General features: G+C 46.2%; 3 protein-coding genes across 4 annotated transcripts; all 3 read left to right on the forward strand.

Moving 5' to 3' along the window:
- Positions 1 to 2,890: 2,890 nt before the first annotated feature.
- LOC123399446 (splicing factor U2af small subunit A-like) lies at positions 2,891 to 4,674 on the forward strand. 2 transcript variants are annotated; one of them, XM_045093855.1, is made up of 2 exons: positions 2,891 to 3,031; positions 3,201 to 4,674. In XM_045093855.1, exon 2 carries the CDS (start codon positions 3,520 to 3,522, stop codon positions 4,462 to 4,464), a length of 945 nt encoding a protein of 314 aa, XP_044949790.1. In that variant the 5' UTR covers positions 2,891 to 3,031; positions 3,201 to 3,519; the 3' UTR covers positions 4,465 to 4,674. The 2 variants fall into 2 exon arrangements, with proteins under 2 accessions (XP_044949790.1, XP_044949791.1); XM_045093856.1 differs by having other exon boundaries at positions 2,937 to 3,031; positions 3,472 to 4,674.
- Positions 4,675 to 5,614: 940 nt separating this feature from the next.
- On the forward strand, positions 5,615 to 6,276 carry LOC123398098. Its single transcript, XM_045092601.1, has one exon. The coding sequence runs from the start codon at positions 5,683 to 5,685 to the stop codon at positions 6,097 to 6,099; it is 417 nt and encodes a 138-aa protein (XP_044948536.1). The 5' UTR covers positions 5,615 to 5,682; the 3' UTR covers positions 6,100 to 6,276.
- Positions 6,277 to 8,678: 2,402 nt separating this feature from the next.
- LOC123398060 lies at positions 8,679 to 9,339 on the forward strand. The gene has a single exon (XM_045092571.1). It carries the CDS (start codon positions 8,747 to 8,749, stop codon positions 9,161 to 9,163), a length of 417 nt encoding a protein of 138 aa, XP_044948506.1. The 5' UTR covers positions 8,679 to 8,746; the 3' UTR covers positions 9,164 to 9,339.
- Positions 9,340 to 18,401: the final 9,062 nt, after the last annotated feature.

Raw genomic sequence — 18,401 nt, forward strand, 5'->3', positions numbered from 1 at the left:
TTGTTGTGATTGGCATGCCTTGCAATAGACCGTTCATGCATCATATGTGTCTTGCATCGTGTGGTGGATATCGTGTGGTGATGCTTGTTTCCGGTTTGTTTCGTCTTGATAGAGTTCCGCAAGCGTGTCGGATTGTGAGGACCCGTTCGACTACGTCGGTTCGTCTGCTTCACGGAGGCATTCTTCTTCCAAGCGGGATCTCAGGCAAGATGACCATTTCCCCAGATACCATTACTATCATTGCCATGCTAGATTACCATTTCTATCGATTATGTCTCGTTGCCTACCACATGTTAAATATCAGCCTCTCAACAATGCCATGATAACCTTCAACCTGTTCGACCTAGCAAACCACTGATTGGCTATGTTACTGCTTGCTTAACCTTGTCGTTAGCGTTGCTAGTTGCAGGTGCAGATGCTTCCATGTGATAACATGGGTTCCTTGTCTTATCACCATATTAATTTCTATTTAATTTAATGCACCTATATACTTGGTAAAAGGTGGAAGGCTCGGCCTTTCTAGCCTGGTGTTTTGTTCCACCTTTGCCCCCTTAGTTTCGGCTATCGGTGTTATGTTCCATAAATGAGCGCTCCTAACAAGATCGGGGTTGTTATGGGGACCCCCTTGATAATTCGTTTTAGATTAAAGCTGGTCTGGCAGGGCCCAACTTTGGTACTACATTTGCCTAATAACTAATGAACTGCATAGGGAGTAATTAACCCGAGGATAATTTAATCAACCCCCGGGCCAGTGCTCCTCATGAGTGTTGGCCCCACCTGAGCGATGTCCGGCGCCCCTCTGATCACCCGGAGGTTTAGCGATCCCGACGTCTAGCTCATCCGCCGTGTCCTAAGAACGAGGTACGCGACTCCTATCGGGATGGTCGACACGTCGGGCGGCCTTGCTGGATTAGTTTTACCTTTGACGAGATATCTTGTGCATTGGGATTCCGGTGATGCTTTGGGTAATCTTGGAGTTGAGGTTTTCCACTAGGGAATCCGACGAGATCGCGAGCTTCGTGATTGAGGATTTCTATGCGGCTTGTGGTAATTTGTGATGGACTAGTTGGAGCACCCCTGCAGGGTTAAATCTTTTCGGAAAGCCGTGCCCGCGGTTATGTGGCAACGTGAAAACTTTGTTTAACACTGGTTCTAGATAACTTGAAGTTAACTTAATTAAAATATGTCAACTGTGTGCGTAACCGTGACTGTCTCTTTCGTGAGTTCCTTCTCCGATCGAGGACACGGTGGGGTTATGCCTCACGTAGGTAGGTGTTCAGGATCATTCATTTGATCATCAGTAGTTCATGTCCGATACGCGTAGATCTTCCCCCTTTTACTTCTTGTACGCGTAACTTAGCCACCAAATATATGCTTAGCCGCTGCTGCAACCTCACCACTTAACCTTGCCTCACCCATTAAGCTTTGCTAGTCTTGATACCTTTGGAAATGAGATTGCTGAGTCCCCTGTGGCTCACAGATTACTACAACACCAGTTGTAGGTACAGATAAAGGTTACTTGACGCGAGCGCGTTGATTGTTCATTTGGAGTTGCTTCTTCTTCTTCTTCATCGATCTAGGATGGGTTCCAGGCCGGCAGCCTGGGATAGCAAGGATGGACGTCGTTCTTATTTTTCTCGTTTGTTTTCGTCCGTAGACGGACCCTGCTCTACTCTTGATGAATATGTAATGTACTGATGTGACTCTGATGTAGCTTGTGGCGAGTGTAAGCCAACTCTATATGTATCTCTTCTTTTCAGTACATGTACTTGTAACGATATCCATTCTTGCGACACGACGAGATGCGCTTCTATCCCTGACGAGGCCTTCGTGCCAAATTGAGGATAGGGTCGCATCTTGGGCGTGACATTGCTGCCCCACTGTAAAACACCAGTCTTGTGTGGCATTTATTCTTCTTCGCAACGCCAGTCTAGTATGACGCTGCTACCCCATTGTGAAACGCCAATACCATTGACGTTACTGTCTATGAATGACACGCCAATAGCACTGGCGTTGCACCACCACTTGCTCATGGCTGGTTCTGGTTCGTCTAGGAGAGGTGGCTGACGAGAGTAACGCAGTGTGAGGGAGGTTTAAAGGGAGGAGGACAGCGAGATGGACAGGTACGAGCGCGTGACAGTAATTGCTGACTCAAGTTGGTGGGTGCAGCCGAGCGGCGTGGCGTGGGGAATCTTCTTGCCAGACCGCTCCTGTTTCGTTTTCCTCCACCCCACAACCCCCTACCCCACATCCACATGATACACATTCATTTATCTTCTCTTCCGTTTGGCTCCACCAAGCATGCTGATACTAGTACTACCATCCACGGTCACATGCGAAGAACAGTGCCAATCGACCGTGGCTATGGCTAGCCCAGCTAGCCCACTCTATCATGCATGCATGCATATGGAGTGCAGCGCAACACCAGCACTTTCTTTTTCTTGTGCAAAAACCAGTTTAAATATGTTTGGCGTTTACGTGCATGAATGCATGCACAGAGTCCCTCGGCTACGCATGCATGCACTCGTCGCCGAGCTCGTCAGCCCAATGCAGCAACGCGAACACTTATGGCGTTTGAGCCTGAGCCGAAACGCCATTTACCTTGACGTTTCCACGTGGATCAGAAACGCGAGCTAGTTCGGCGTTTGAATGTGTATCAAAAACGTCAAGGTAGACTGACGTTTATGTGTACACAAGCAACGCTATGGGTTTTTAAAAGGATCATATCGTGAAATACTTTCAGACGGAGGTCATTTTGTGCTCTACTTTGGTAAAAAGGTCAGAACAGTAATTTTATGGGCGGACCGGGCCAGTGATGGGCTGCTCACAACGCCCATAATCCAGTAGAAGGTTCTAGCAGTCTCGAGCCTACCACATCTCCACCGTCCGAAACCCAACCAACGACCAGATACGCCTCCACGGCCTTTATATCCGCTTCCAGATGCAACTAGAAGAAGTATCCAGTATCCAAAACAAATCTGCCGTGCTCCTCCTTCTGCTTCCCCTCCGGCTACGGCGGCGCTGATCTCCGGTAAGCCGCCCTCCTCCGCGCCCGTAATCGCCTAGATCTATACATGTATGTGTAGGTTCGAACGGTTTGTGTTGCCCGTGCCCACGTATTACGCTCGTCCCTTTTCTCTCGGTCCGAACGGATTGGATTGATGATGCTTTCGTGTGTCTTCTCTGTCGATTCTTATCAGGTCGGGAGATAGGTTCTTCCCCCCCTCGCGAATCGAAGAGATAAATGAAGTTATGGATTAGTCTTACTCTCGTTTAGTTCCGTTTTCTTTCGATTTGGTCCGGAATTTAAGTGCCTGCTAATTTTGAAGGTTTCCACAGTTCCACCGGAATTGGGATGAATTGCAGTATCAAGTTCTTGTTCCCCCTCCTTCGAATTATCTGGAATGTTATCCGTTGATCTTGGCTGCAGCTTCGTGTGTATGATTTGTGTTTCGTGTGGTGGAACTGCAGAGATCTATCTAGCTTTTCTGCGAGGGAACTAATCCAGGGGGCGCCGCCATGGCCGAGCACCTCGCGTCGATCTTCGGCACCGAGAAGGACCGCGTGAACTGCCCGTTCTACTTCAAGATCGGCGCGTGCCGGCACGGCGACCGCTGCTCCCGCCTGCACAACAAGCCGTCCGTCTCGCCGACGCTGCTGCTCTGCAACATGTACCAGCGCCCCGACATGATCACCCCGGGGGTGGACGCGCAGGGCAACCCCATCAACCCCGTCAAGATCCAGGGCGACTTCGAGGACTTCTACGAGGACATCTTCGACGAGCTCAGCAAGCACGGCGAGGTCGAGAACCTGCACGTCTGCGACAACCTCGCCGACCACCTGATTGGCAACGTCTACGTGCAGTTCAGGGAGGAGGACCAGGCTGCCAAGGCCCTCCAGGCGCTGCAGGGGAGGTTCTACTCGGGCCGCCCCATCATTGCCGAGTTCTCGCCGGTCACCGACTTCCGGGAGGCCACCTGCCGGCAGTTCGAGGAGCACAACTGCAACCGTGGAGGATACTGCAACTTCATGCATGTCAAACAGATTGGCAGGGACCTGAGGAAGAGGCTGTATGGGCACCTGCATAGCTCCAGGAGGAGCCACAGCAGGAGCAGCCGGAGCCCAAGCCCCTACCGTCACCACGCCAGGGACCGTGATCGCTCCTCACGGTCTAAGGACCGTGGCGATTACTATGGAGGCAGCCTGGACCGTGGTGACTATGGCGACTACTACCACCATAGCCGGAGGAGCAGCGAGAGGAATCGCAACTATGACAGCGATGGGAGCAGGCGCCGGCGACACAGGTCTAGAACTAGGAGCCCGGTCAGGGAGGGCAGCGAGGAGAGGAGGGCGAAGATTGAGCAGTGGAACCGTGAAAGGGATGCGCCTGCCAGGCAGGGCAGCGAGGAGAGGAGGGCGAAGATCGAGCAGTGGAACCGTGAAAGGGAGACGGCTCAGGCCTGAGATCTCCGGTCTGACTGCAGGTTACAGTGTTGCCTTGTTCACAGGATGTTCTGCTTGCTTATCTGATCTTGTAATGTTAGATGGAGTTAGATTGTTGCCCTAGTGAACTTACTCAGATGCCTCATGTAGAACCTCTTCAGTGTGGTTCTTGTTGAACTTCTTTTTGGATGTGTTGATGGAACATATTTGGTGTTGAATTTGTTATTGTTATGATTATAGTGTGTTCCCTCAAAATGTTCCTTTGCCCACATACTTTGTTTCAGTCTAAATGCATTGGGGGTTGTATTTTTGTACCACTCGACATCAACTTAGGTTCAATCAAATTTCCTGCCAGTTTGAAAGGCAGAGAGTTTAGCACTCAGGGCTAAATGAGAAACTATAACATGTAATCTAGTGTGTCAGCTCGCCGCATTGTTAAATTTATGCTCGCCAAGATCAGATCATCAGAGATTATTTCCCCGTTTAGGTTCAGGTAGGTGTGAAAAACAAGTTTTTTCTCAGGCAGGCATTGTTATGTGAAAACAAGTTCAGCATTCGGCGGATTGCTCTGCTCATTCGGCGGATTGTGCAAGTGCAAGTGCAATGGAAGCTGAGTTTTGTATCACTCGAGATCACCAACTCATGTTTCTTGCAAGAATCGTGTGTTTTACTATTTGCTAGGTACGGATCACAGGGACTTTTACACTATGGTCTTGTAAGAATCTTGGACAAGAATACAAGATCACAGATTCACAGGGATTTTCACATTCTATTACACTTCGTTTTCGAACCAAACACACCCTCCTTAGTCGCTCGAGATCACAGGTACTTCCTGTGTAACCAATGGTCAATTTAGTCGTCCGTGACCAGCTCAACTCCAGTGTTCAGGTATGCAGTTCAGCACGAAGTCATTTCAATGGTCAGATATGGCTGGACAATCCAAAATTATTTGTTCATGACGACGTAATAATGCTAGCTCCAAAGGGGAGACGTTCTTCATTTCTTTTCAAAAAGAGAAGCGCACGAAAGAAGAAATTCCATAGAGGCGAGCTGCCGGTCTCACTGGGTTGGCGCGCGCATGAACCAATGGTAGAGGCTCTTCAGAGCCGCTACGGCTTGCAGCATCTATAAAAGGCAGCACCACATGGTCCTAATCTATCACTCACAACGAGCTCGTCTGCCAATTCACAAACCTAAAACGCCACTTCCTACCCAAACCAGTCCTAGGCAAGTGCTCCAATGGCGTCCCAGCTGGTCGAGAGCCACCGTGCGGGGGCCGAGGTCCTCAGAGGGGACGAAGTCTGCAAGAAGCAGACCGTCGAGCTTCTCGAAGAGCTCGGCCTCCCGAAAGGCCTCTTTCCTATGGACGACATCGTGGAGGTCGGATACAACCATGAGAGCGGGTTCGTGTGGATACACCGGAAGAAGAAGAATGAACACACCTTCAAGAAGATCAACCAGACCGTCTCCTACGACCCCGAGGTGACCGCTTTTGTGGAGAAGGGCAAGATCAAGAAGGTCACCGGAGTAAAGATTGAGGAGGTGTCTTTGGTCGAGATCTATGTGGATGAGTCTTCTGCTGATAAGGTCATTGTCAAGACCAACACCGGTGTGTCTGACACCCATGATGCGGCCGCGTTTGCTCTCGAAGAATAGGGAGCTACTAGTTAAGAAGTCCAGAAGAATAAAATCAACGAATGGTTCAGCACTATGGTTCGCATGTTATGCAGAAGTATAAGCTTTCATTTTCTTCGTAATCTAAAGGCTGCTCCACAAATGTTACTTCCTTTCAGCGTGTAACCGTTTGCCAAATGAAAAGAATAATTACACTTATACCCCTGATCATTCCCAGATCGATCACTCTCTACTTTCGACTATTGTCCCCATCTTTGTGTGAGGGAAAAGGTCTAAAACAAGCCTTAAAATGGTAGACGAAAGCTAAATCAAACCCTAAACTTTGAAATTTCGGAAATTGGCACTCTGAACTTATAATCCCGGTCTATTTTAGACCTTAGATCTGTTGGGCACGCTGGTAATACTATAATCTCGACCGGGATTACCTGCTACTCTCAGGAACGAGAATTTGGGCCCGTCCACTTTACCAGAACAAGAATTCATTAAATTTAAGAAATGTTGACGCTTTTCGAAAATTGTCCGAAAGTTAAAAAATGTTCTTTTTTTTATATATTTTTGGCACAAACTCAATTCCGTTTTTTCGCATTTTTTAAAACCGTCTGCGATAACAAAAAAAATCACATTTGTCAAATAACTTCAGAATTCCAACAGTTTTTCACATGTTACGAAAAATGATACGGATTTTCCAAAAATGTGACACATTTTTCAAATAATGTTTTTGTAATTTCGTAAATTATTTGTGTTTTGGAAAACACTGAAGCAACGTACTTCGAATTTATTTTTTGGGCAAATAAATATTGAGATGTAAACTTTTTCGGAATGTCCGAACATTTTATAGAGCGTGAGAAATTTTTGAAAATTCTGAATACTTAAAAAAATCTATTATTCTAAAAAAAATCAATTTAGAAAAAGCAAACACTTTCTGAAATTTAATTGTTTTGAATACAGATTTTTTTAAGCACAAACACTTTGTATAAACTTTAAAAATGGGAAAAAAGTTTAAAAACTGAACAAATGTGTAAAAATATCACGAGTTTAGAAAAAGTAAGTGGAATTTCAAAAAAATGTAACATTTCAAGACTGTTCACGGACGTAAATAAATGGGCTTGTGATATTTTCAAAAAGAAGTGTATACAATGTGAAAAATATTGTTGTTAAGAAATGTAAAGTGTGTATTTGAAAAATATTAGCGTGTATTCAATTTTTTGGAAAACAAGTATCCAAAAAATGTAAGTACAATGTATTAAAAATGTATTTGTGCTAAAAGTTTACTATGGGTATTGAGAATAATTAGACATGTGTAAAAAGGAAAACCGGTTACTGGTAAAGAAACAAAAATGAAGAAAATCAAGAAAGAAACAAAAGAAACCAAAAGTATAACGAAGAAAGAAAAACCAGATAAAATCGACAAAAAAATAATGTATAACGAAGGAAAAAACAGAGAAAAATTATGAAAACAATACCAGCGCGAGCGACTGCACTACTGGGCTGGCCCAATTCAGCAAACCCGGCTAAATCCTCTCAAGGTTTAAAATAGACCGGGATAAGAGAGTTTGGTGCGCTAATTTCAGGGATAGGGAGTTCAGGGTTTGATTGAGAGCGGCACCGTGTGAACACGTGGCAGGAACCGACGGGACGTGCGTCGTCAGGCGCCTTCACTGCGCTGCCCGTGAATCAATGAAAAGCTGAACGGCAACGCAACCTTCGCATTCATTCCTGCGGAAAACGAGGCGATGAGGACAACGACCGTGCCCGCCAGTCACTGACTGGCGGGTCTAGAGCTATTTTCGCGTCAAAAATGTTTTCGCCGGCGCCTCCGGACGATCCCAACGCGCTGGGTTCGGTCTGAGACCGTCGGGGCCAATTTCAGCCCTAGTCGGCGAAAAACGAGCTCCTCGGATGCGACTGGGCCGTTTTTTCTTGTTAGCGAAAAAAATGAATGGAAGGGGGGGGGGTAGATGTGGAAAATAAGTTTTTCTCATGCACGCATTGTTATGTGATAACAAGTTCAACATTCGTCGGATTGCTTTGCTCACAAAGCTTGTTCAAGTGCAAGTGCAATGGGAACTGAATTTTGTATCACTCGAAATTACCAACTCATTGCAAGAATCGTGTTTTTTTACCTGGTACGGATCACATGGGACTTGTACACTATGGTCTTGTAAGAATCTTGGACAAGATCACATGGACTTTTACACTATGGTCAATTTAGTCGCTCGAGATCACATGTACTTCTTGTGTAAGCAATGGTCAATTTAGTCGTCCGTGACCAGCTCAACTTCAGTGTTCTGGTGTACAGTTCAGCACAAAGTCATTTCAATGGTCAGATGTGGCTGGACACTCCAGAATCATTTGTTTGTGACGACGTAATAATGTTAGCTCCAAAGCCTAAACGGGAGACGTTCTTTATTTCTTCTCAAAAGAGAAGTACACGAATGAAGAAATCCATAGAGGAGAGCTGCCTGTCGAAAAAGGAGAGCTGCTAGTCTCACTGGGTTGGCGCGCGCATGAACCAATGGTAGAAGCTCTTCAGAGCCGCTACGGCTTGCAGCATCTATAAAAGGCAGCACCACATGGTCCTAATCTATCACTCACAACGAGCTCGTCTGCCAATTCACAAACCTAAAACGCCACTTCCTACCCAAACCAGTCCTAGGCAAGTGCTCCAATGGCGTCCCAGCTGGTCGAGAGCCACCGTGCGGGGGCCGAGGTCCTCAGAGGGGACGAAGTCTGCAAGAAGCAGACCGTCGAGCTTCTCGAAGAGCTCGGCCTCCCGAAAGGCCTCTTTCCTATGGACGACATCGTGGAGGTCGGATACAACCATGAGAGCGGGTTCGTGTGGATACACCAGAAGAAGAAGAATGAACACACCTTCAAGAAGATCAACCAGACCGTCTCCTACGACCCCGAGGTGACCGCTTTTGTGGAGAAGGGCAAGATCAAGAAGGTCACCGGAGTAAAGATTGAGGAGGTGTCTTTGGTCGAGATCTATGTGGATGAGTCTTCTGTTGATAAGGTCATTGTCAAGACCAACACCGGTGTGTCTGACACCCATGATGCAGCCGCGTTCGCTCTCGGAGAATAGGGAGCTACTAGTTAAGGAGTCCAGAAGAATAAAATCAGTGAATGGTTCAGCACTATGGTTCGCATGTTATGCAGAAGTATAAGCTTTCATTTTCTTTGTAATCTAAAGGCTGCTCCACAAATGTTACTTCCTTTCAGCCTGTATCCGTTTGTCAAATGAAAGAATAATTACACTTATACCCCCTCCCCTTTCCCACATCGATCACTCTTTAATTCCCACTGTTCTCCCCATCTTTGTGTGAGAGAATAAGGACGTTGTCAACAAATAATCAAACAAGGCTTTGAAATACAACATGAACCATGAAATGCATAAAATAATTCAAATTTTGATTCTCGGCATCTGGATTTTCATGTTTATTTCAACATTATTGCACAGATGTATGTGGTATCACTGTATGGAACAACCAAGGAGAGCTAGAGCGAGACTGGGATGACGCCATTGTGGAATAATTTCCTGTTTTTTTGATTTTGATTTTCTCGTTAACATCATATCATCGAAGATAGTTTCCACATTTAAAGTTTAGAATCTTCATATTGATGTGAAAAAATAAGTTTTTCTTAGGTACATATTTTTATGTGAAAACAAGTTCTCTCGAATGTTGTTTTGTAGTAATAGAAGAACACCATGAAAAGGCAAAGGAAACACTGGAACAAAGGGAGAAACCCGAGCAAAGCTAAACTAGCCAAAATGTAAGAACTAGCAAAGTGAATGACAAAACGAACACAGACGAAGTTCATACTGCTATGGCTGAGGTTACATGATCCACATATTATCTTATCTTTCTAAGTTCAGGTTGATGTGAAAATAAGTTGCTTTCATGTTCCATCGTGCTGCAACATAGTCCATTAAGGCTTGCTTTCAGACATAATAAAATGGAAACAACTTATCATGCCGCAACCCTCTACTCAGTTGAGAATGGAAAAGGTGAGAAATTAGTTAGTTTGAGGCTAAGTTTGTGACTCTTGAACTGGTAAATTATGTGACAATTTGATGTGGAAAATAGCTATAAAAATGCTAAGTTTGTGATTGTTAATCAATGGAATATATTTTATTTATTTGGTGAGGAAAACAGCTGTGAAATATGCAAGTAAGTTATTCCAAGTAGTTAAATAGGAAAAAATAATTCCATGAATGCAAGGGTTTTGGTCACCACAAAAGTTTCTGCTTCTGTAGCAGACCAAAAATTGGTGCCCTAATATTTGGAACATGAACATAAGCACATAAATTCACTGCATATTTTGATCTCTAGTAGTAAATGTTGCACATTAAACGCGGAACAACATTACTTAAACACTACTATTATCCTATTTTTTATCGCTAGACCGTGGTGATTACTATGGAGGCAGCTTGGACGGCGATGACTATGGTGACTAGTATCACCATAGCCAGACACTAGTAGAAAACAGGGCTTTCGTCCTAGCCGGGTCGGAGCAATAGTCCCGATCGCGTTATGAACTGGGACTAATGTGAGCATTAGTCCCGGTTCAAGCGGCTAGGACGCGGGATGGAGCTCGGTAGGCATTAGTCCTAGTTCGAATGAGACCTTTAGTACCGGTTGGAGCCACCAACCAGGACTAAAGGTCTCCTTTTCGGTGGCCCAAATTCCACGCGGGAAGGGACCTTTAGTCCCGGTTGGTGTTTCCAACCAGGACTAAAGGTCTATTTTCTCTTTTTTGGCTTGTTTTGTTTTTCTAAACATGACAATTTCTGTTTTTAGATTTGGAATAACTGTTAGAATATTTAGAATTTTTGAATGAATCTTTTTCGCTTTAGGTCACAAAAATTATAACTTTCTGTTAGTGCCAGTAGTTTTCGAATTTGAATATTTTAAATTTGAATTCTTTGAAATTTATATAAATCACTACTTTGTGAATAACTTTACTTTGAAAATAGATTTTTGAGTGATTCTTTTTCCTGCTGTTTAATATTAGTGTGTTTTATCATTATATTAAATTTGGTAATTTTGTTTTGTTTTAAATGGATTTTTAATCAAAAATATATTTTATTTAGCTCTTTTAGTTTTATAGCTCAAAAAATCATTAAGTGCATGAAAAATAGCAAATGAAGTCAGAAAGGGTTGAAAATCGATGATGCAGCTTTGAATGATGCATATTGAATGCACCAAAAGTATGGAGTTAAAATAAGTTAAAAAAATGAAATGCCTTTGTAACACGTGAGTTTTCGTCCGAACCCATAATACTTCGAAAAAGATTATCTAGTTTGTACACGAAGTGCATCCAGTTTTTACCGTAACCCTCTCAACTCTATAACACATGCTACATGGATGAAATGAGGATACCAACCCAAGTTTCAGCCTTTTTAGAGTTCATTTGTAGTGCTTTTCAATTCCACTATCATTCAACTCAAAAAAAGTTTAATATATCAAAATGTTCAGCACGAGAAACCGATTCCTATGGCAACCATCGTAGGCTGTTTTGTAAATTTTTACAATCCACAAATTCCGAAAGGAAAAAGTTATCCTCAAGTTTTGGTCAAACTATTTATTCAAAAAATATTAGTGTTACTAAATAATAATAATTTTTTAGAATAATAGTTTCAAACTCAAATGGTCAAACGTGTGACATCATGCTCAAGGGCTTAATAGGATTAATATGATACATATAACATAAATTTATTGAATAAGTAGTTCATTTTTGAAAATGTTTTCAATTCTTTTAGATTTTTGAAATTTGCAAAGAATAAAAATTCAGATTCTTAAAATTAATTTTTAAATAAATAATGTCATATTTGGATTCCTCACATTTTTCTGATAATAATGGATGTATTATTTGTTGAATTTCAATTTATAGATTTGAAGATATTAATTATGCCATATTAAAGGAATAAATGGCAAAAAATGAATACAATAAATATTATTACTTACTTTATTTTCATTGAAATTAAATATTATTATTACTTATTTTATTTTGAACTTTTTAATTGTTTTGGATTTTTTAAGGTTTTTTGAGAATTATTTAAGATTTTTGTTGAATTTTTTGCCTTTTTTGAAGTTTTTTTAGTTTTAAAATTAATCATTGTTGTTTATTTTAATAATTGTTTGGAATTCAAAATAAATAAATCATGTGACGTCAAGTCCTATGGGTTAATAGGATTGATAAATTATTATTGTCAAGAAAACAACAAATGCAAACTTGGAAACTACTCGAGATAGAACTGGAAAGTTAAGTGTGCTTGGGCTGGAGTAGTAAGTGGAGTGGGTGACCGGACGGAAAGTTAGACGATTTGAAATGAGTGCTCCATGTTGGAGCAGTGAGTAGGGGTGATTAGAGATTATATTGTCAAGTAATTCAGAGATTTCTATATTTTTTTGAAAAAATTCCTTTATCTCGGTTCATAATGCAACTAGGACTAAAGGGGGAGTCCTTTAGTCCCGATTCCATAGTCCCGGTTGGGAAACCGGGACTAGAGGCCGTCCCGAACTGGGACTGAAGGCCCGTTTTCTACTAGTGAGAGGAGCAGCAAGAGGAATCACAACTATGACAACGATGGGAGCAGGCGGTGGCGACGCAGGTCTAGGACTAAGAGTCTGGTCAGGGAGGGCCGCGAGGAGAGGAGGGCTAAGAGGGTGTTTGGATACTCTCTAGTCATGTGACTAGTAGTAGTCACAGTAGAAGTTTTTAGTCAGACCCTGTTTGAAAGATGACTACTACTAATCAACATTAAATGTCTCGGTATTATATTATTCTCTCTCCCTTCCATTTATATCCTCATTTATCTTCCTTCCATTGGCGGATGTGGATGAGCCCCGCATGGGAGGATGAACCCGCAACGGGATGGGCCCGCCAATTAATTAGAGAAGAGACTTTAGTCAGTAAAAGTTGGGGGTGGGTGACTAGGGACTAAACTAGTTTTAGTCACCCATTAGTCAGGGGTATTTGGAGGTTTACTGACTAAAGGTGACTACTACTAGTCTCTAGTATCTAGTCTCTACTGATCCAAACACCCTCTAAGATTGAGCAGCAGAACCATGAAAGGGAGGCGACACATGCATGAGATCTCCGGTTTGACTGTAGGCTATAGTGTTGCCTTGTTCACTGGATGTTTTGCTTGCTTGTGTGATCTTGTAATGGTGGATGAAGTTAAGAGTTTGGCCCTAGTGAACTTACTTTTTTTAGAAAAGGAGGAAGACCCCCAGTCTCTGAATCCACATGATGTATGCAGCCAACTTATTATTTATTCACAAAAATCTTACAAAGTAATACATCAGTAAGTCTGAAGCCACCATCGTGGCAACATCTGTCGCTACTCCTATCCATTTAGTGAAGGGGTGCTGATAGTCTAAGTCGAATACCAAATAGACCTCACACCGAAGCCTAACATCTAAAACCGGAGGTCCCAACCAAGCCACATTGTCTGGTCTCGGGCACACACCGGTTCGGCACACTCTCATAGGCGGCCGCCGCCGTCTCCCACCGATCCATCTTCAGGGCACTGATGCATCGACCTTGTCAGACCTGTCGTCGACATCACCATGATGCCATACAATGACATCCTCCTGCGTGAGTCCGCCTACATGCATCGGACGCTGAGAATCCACAACGCCACGCCACCGAGATGCGATAACGTCAATGCGGAGGAAGCAACACAACACAGCTCCACCTCTGGCCCCCTCCAGCCAGTACCTCTCGCGTCATCGGACACTTGCCGCGATGCCATGCAAGTCCAGCCCGGGAAAGCATGCAGGGAATCACAATCTTCAAGACGATGCCCTTAAGAGGAGAAGCGGCGTGGATCAACGCCGTCGTCCGACCCTGCATCGCAGGACCTAGGCTTTCACCCGAAAAAAGTGACCCGAGAGCGGAAGAGGCCGGAGAGCTCCATGATGGCCCCTAGGAGGAGAGCGACATCCGTAGACGCCACGCTGTTGGCTTCCGCGCAATGCCACCGTACCTCCACACCCTGATGCTGCCAAACAAAGACGGGAAACCCCAGCGCTGCCGGCCTGCAAACCCACTAGCCCAAGCACCTCCTACACGGCAACAACGTAATCACCACGCAGGGCCACCAACCTCACTGCCGACTGGAGCCGACGGGCCAGATCGGGCCGAGCCCACCACGGCCAGATCTGACTCCTTAGACGTCGTCGTGTTGAGGTAGCCACGAGCAGCCGACAGACCATCACCCTTGAGAGGACGAGGACACCAAGCTGGGAAGCCACCACGCTGTCCGGAGATGCCAAGGACGAGCGTCCCACCACCACAGGCTCATGCCGCAGCCGAGGCCGACGTGCACACGGAGAACCTCGCCGCCACCGTCCTCAGGCACGGGCTTCGCCCTGTGGACTCATCCGACAGCGGTGGGAGGGGGAGCTGTGCTAAAGGGGGACGGATGCGGAGGAGGTATGGATCCCCTGAGCCGCCCTAGGGACGACGTGGGGTTAGATACCCTAGTGAACTTACTAAGATGCCAGATGTAAAATATCTTCAGTGTGGTTCTTGTTGAACTTCCTTTGGATGTGTTGAGACTAAAGAGTGATGTTGAGCTTGTTGTTATGATTATACAAAGCGTTTGGTTCGGCTTAGTCACCGTGGCTTCCGAATCCTCCGCTTTCAGAAACAATATCAACTTATGTTCCATCAGATTTTTCTCCAGTTAAATGGATCAGAGGTTAGCACTCGAGGCTATGTTGCACTTTGAGAAACTTTGGCGCATGCCATGTAAGAAGGTCGCCGGGGAAGTTCCTGTGGTGGCGGCAGAAGTAGTCCCAGCTGCACCCCGACACCGTGTGGTCTTTGAACATCCGAACCTGAACCCAAAACTCGCACTTCTTGTTGGCGGAGAGGCTGACGACGCGAGGAGGGGCGACGACCAGCCATGGCCTCATCATAGGCCTGAATTTAGGTGGGATGATGTGCATGGAGATGTCCTCCTAACGAGCGATCTGCATGTAGAACCTCATAGGTTCCCGTGCACCCTCTTCGTGCCCGCTCCTCGGCCTCGTGCGAGCGCCCAACGGCATCCTCATGAACTCCATCGTGCCAGGGAGCAGCACCCTCTCCAGCTAACGGTTGGTGGGATGTGGCCCTCCGGTCCATGTACACCAGCGATGACCTGTGCATCACCGCCGGCTATGTCCCACTCCATCTTCATTATCTTGTCAGCCAGATTAACATCAGTTAGCAACACATATGATACATGATCGTCAAAGCTAACAATGATGTATGCTCACTGAACACAGCTTACAATGATCACTAAGTAAGTACTAACACATGATCAATGCTACTCTAATCAGTGGTTACAGGTATGAGTGGCCACACGATGAGTGCTAACACTGATCAGATGAAGCCACCGCTCACATGTCCTACTTCCACCTACTATTTTTGGCATTCACGCATGTCCTGCTTGCATGCCACATGCACTCACATACCCTAGCAACAGGAGCAACATAAGAACAGCATCAACAAGAGTAGCATCAACACCAGGAGCAAGAAGAGTATCATGAACAAACAACATTAAGAACTACCAATAGTAGCATATACATAGTAGTAGCACCAAAACAAATAATGTTGCACTACAAACTAACAATATGGCGGTAAGAACACATGCAAACCACCACTACATTATGAACACTCTAGGCATGTGGGATGAACAAAGTAAGCATTCACTCTTGTTCATCCCCAAAACAGTGGATTCTCATCGAATCTAGTAGAATCCAATCGAATCAGATCAAATGTACGGGCCACAACCTAATCTAACACACTGTGAACTACCCTAAGTACCTAACTAAGAAGCAGAGGGGGGTTTGAGAGCTTACAGTGGGGGTTGCCGGTGTAGCGTACGCCGGCCGTGGTGAAAACCCTGGCAGGAAGAGGGGTGCTGGCGCCGCCGGTGAAGAGGACCCGACCATTCTGACGGCCGCGGCCGCGCACCTTGTCCTGTGCCGGCTCGAAGATGAAGTCGGCGTCCTGGAGCTCCCCTCCCCTTGCGCCGGACGCAGAGGAGAAAACCCTCGTACGAGGGTAACAAATACCCCTATAAGAGGGGCTGCAAAGGACGACACCGACAGGTATTGTATCCCCGCGATTTTCGAGCCAATGGATAGGGCCACCAGCTCCGGTGGCGGAGCCGGAGCAACCGCGCTAGCGCTATATTGGCCCGGGGCGGCGGCATGGTGCAGAAAGGGAAGGGAGCTCGCAGTGCCGGCGCCAGATCTACTATGGCCTCGGAGAGGCCGGCAACCCACCTCTCTTGGATGGAATTGCTGTTGGTGATGACCGGAGTGGGTGGGGCGTGGCGAGACGGCGGCGTTGCCATCGTAGAAACTGAACGGGCGGTGAGGTGAGAGAGTGAGTGGGTGTGAACTGGTGAGGGAGGTGGCGGGAGAGGGCATGGGGAGTTATGAGCATTCACCTCGTCCCCCGCACGTCCCAAGGCGTGCAGGCCCTCGCCATGCGTGGCTCGAGCGAGCCTGGCTTGCAAAAAATGGCCGATTCAGCCATTCCTCGAGAGCCAGGCCCAGGCCTGCTTTGAGGTTCGTGCGGGCCATGAATTGGATGCCACACACGCAACCAAATGGGCCATATTCTTCCCGCGTAGGCCTGGCCCGACCTAATGCGAGGAACCAAACACACCCATACACATCTAATCTAGCGTGTCAGCTTGCAGCATTGTTGAATAGTTTCTCGGTAGATGTGGAAAACAAGTTTTTCTCACACACACAATTTTTTAAAGATCCACCAGAACAACCCCCGCGTCCTCCCCGCTAGGTCGACTCGGGCAACAGCCACACCCTAGCCGTTGGGCGCGCGCACTCCTTCCTCCCTTCCCGCTGTCGCCGCTGGTTGACGCCATCGGGCTACGCTCGGGGCACGACGGCGGTGACGGGGGGACTCCCTCTCTCCCGTGTTTCAGGGGTGGTGCGGGCCCCCTACACGTGTGGAGGCGCGGTCGAACTAGCGGAGCGGCAGCGATGGCTGCGGCGGTCAGCCCTGCCTCGGGCGACAATAGATGCAGGCACGTCGGGCAGCTCGGTCACGAGTGGCGGTGTGCGGCGGCTGGCCCGGTTTGGGTGGCAGAAACGGCTGGCTATGCTGCGGCGACACACCATATGGCTTCAGATTGGCGGCAGCATGGAGGGCCTCGTGGACTGCTCGGTGGCACCTTCGGTCAGCTCTGATCTAGCCGGTGCAGTAGGCGGTGGTGGTCATCTCCTCCATATGAGGTGGTCGGCCTTAGGCTGGGGTGGTCGGATCTTGAGATCCGTCTTTAGTCCCGATTACAAGTCGGGGAGACATAGTTGTTGGTGAAACCCGAGCCGACGGCAGGCGATGGCGGCATTTTGCGTCGTTGCCTTGATGAAAGGAACATCGTGTAACTATTGTTGATCCACTTGTGCTGCTTCGGAGGAAATCCTAGGATCTGGTCTACCAGATCCCACGATGACGACACTACGGTGTCGTTTCTCTCTTGGGAGCATTGTTTGTGGAATAATGTTGGAAGACACAGGCAGGAGATGGAGCGGCTTTGTCTTGAACGGAACTTCACTCGAGATGTCAAGTCATGGCTGACCGACATGTGTTACACGATGCCATGCTTGTTCGGCAGGTGCTACACACGACAGATCTTTCAGAGTCTTCAGGTAGGGATGGACGAGCGCGGGCAGTGCCGTCGTTGGGTGCCATGTTGGCGTTGACGGATGGCCGGACTGGCAGTGATGATGTAGATGATGGATTGGCGACTACATTGGTTTAAAATGAAGAGTGAGAGCACTTCACATTATCAAGTTTGTTAGTGTGAATGATGGCTTCGGATGGCTTGATATATGTTCTTATCATACCTTCATGGAATAATTAATAAAGATGGTTGTATGCATCAATTGATGCAGAAGCCGGGTTTCAACATCCGTTTTTCTTTTAAAAAGCACATTTTTATGTGCAAACAAGATGAGCATTCGGCGGATTGCTTTGCTCACGAAGCTCGTGGGTGTGTAAGTGCAATGGGAACTGAACTTCGTTGGTTTGTAAGTCCAATGGGAACTGCTTTGTTTTTCTCACGCACTCATTTTCTTGTAAGAACTTGATTTTTTTTTTTACTTGGTACGGAGCCCAGCTCCTTAGAGAAGATCAAAGGGACTTCTAGTCTTCTACACTCTGGTCAATTTAGTTACTCGAGATCAAAAGACCTGAAGGTTCTTCTTGTGTAAGCAATGGTCAATTTAGTCATCCTTGACCAGCTCACTCGAGTGTTCTGGTGTGGACTTCAGCATAAGGCATTTCAA

This window comes from Hordeum vulgare, chromosome 5H, assembly GCF_904849725.1.
Source record: "Hordeum vulgare subsp. vulgare chromosome 5H, MorexV3_pseudomolecules_assembly, whole genome shotgun sequence".
NCBI classification, from domain to species: Eukaryota; Viridiplantae; Streptophyta; class Magnoliopsida; order Poales; family Poaceae; genus Hordeum; species Hordeum vulgare.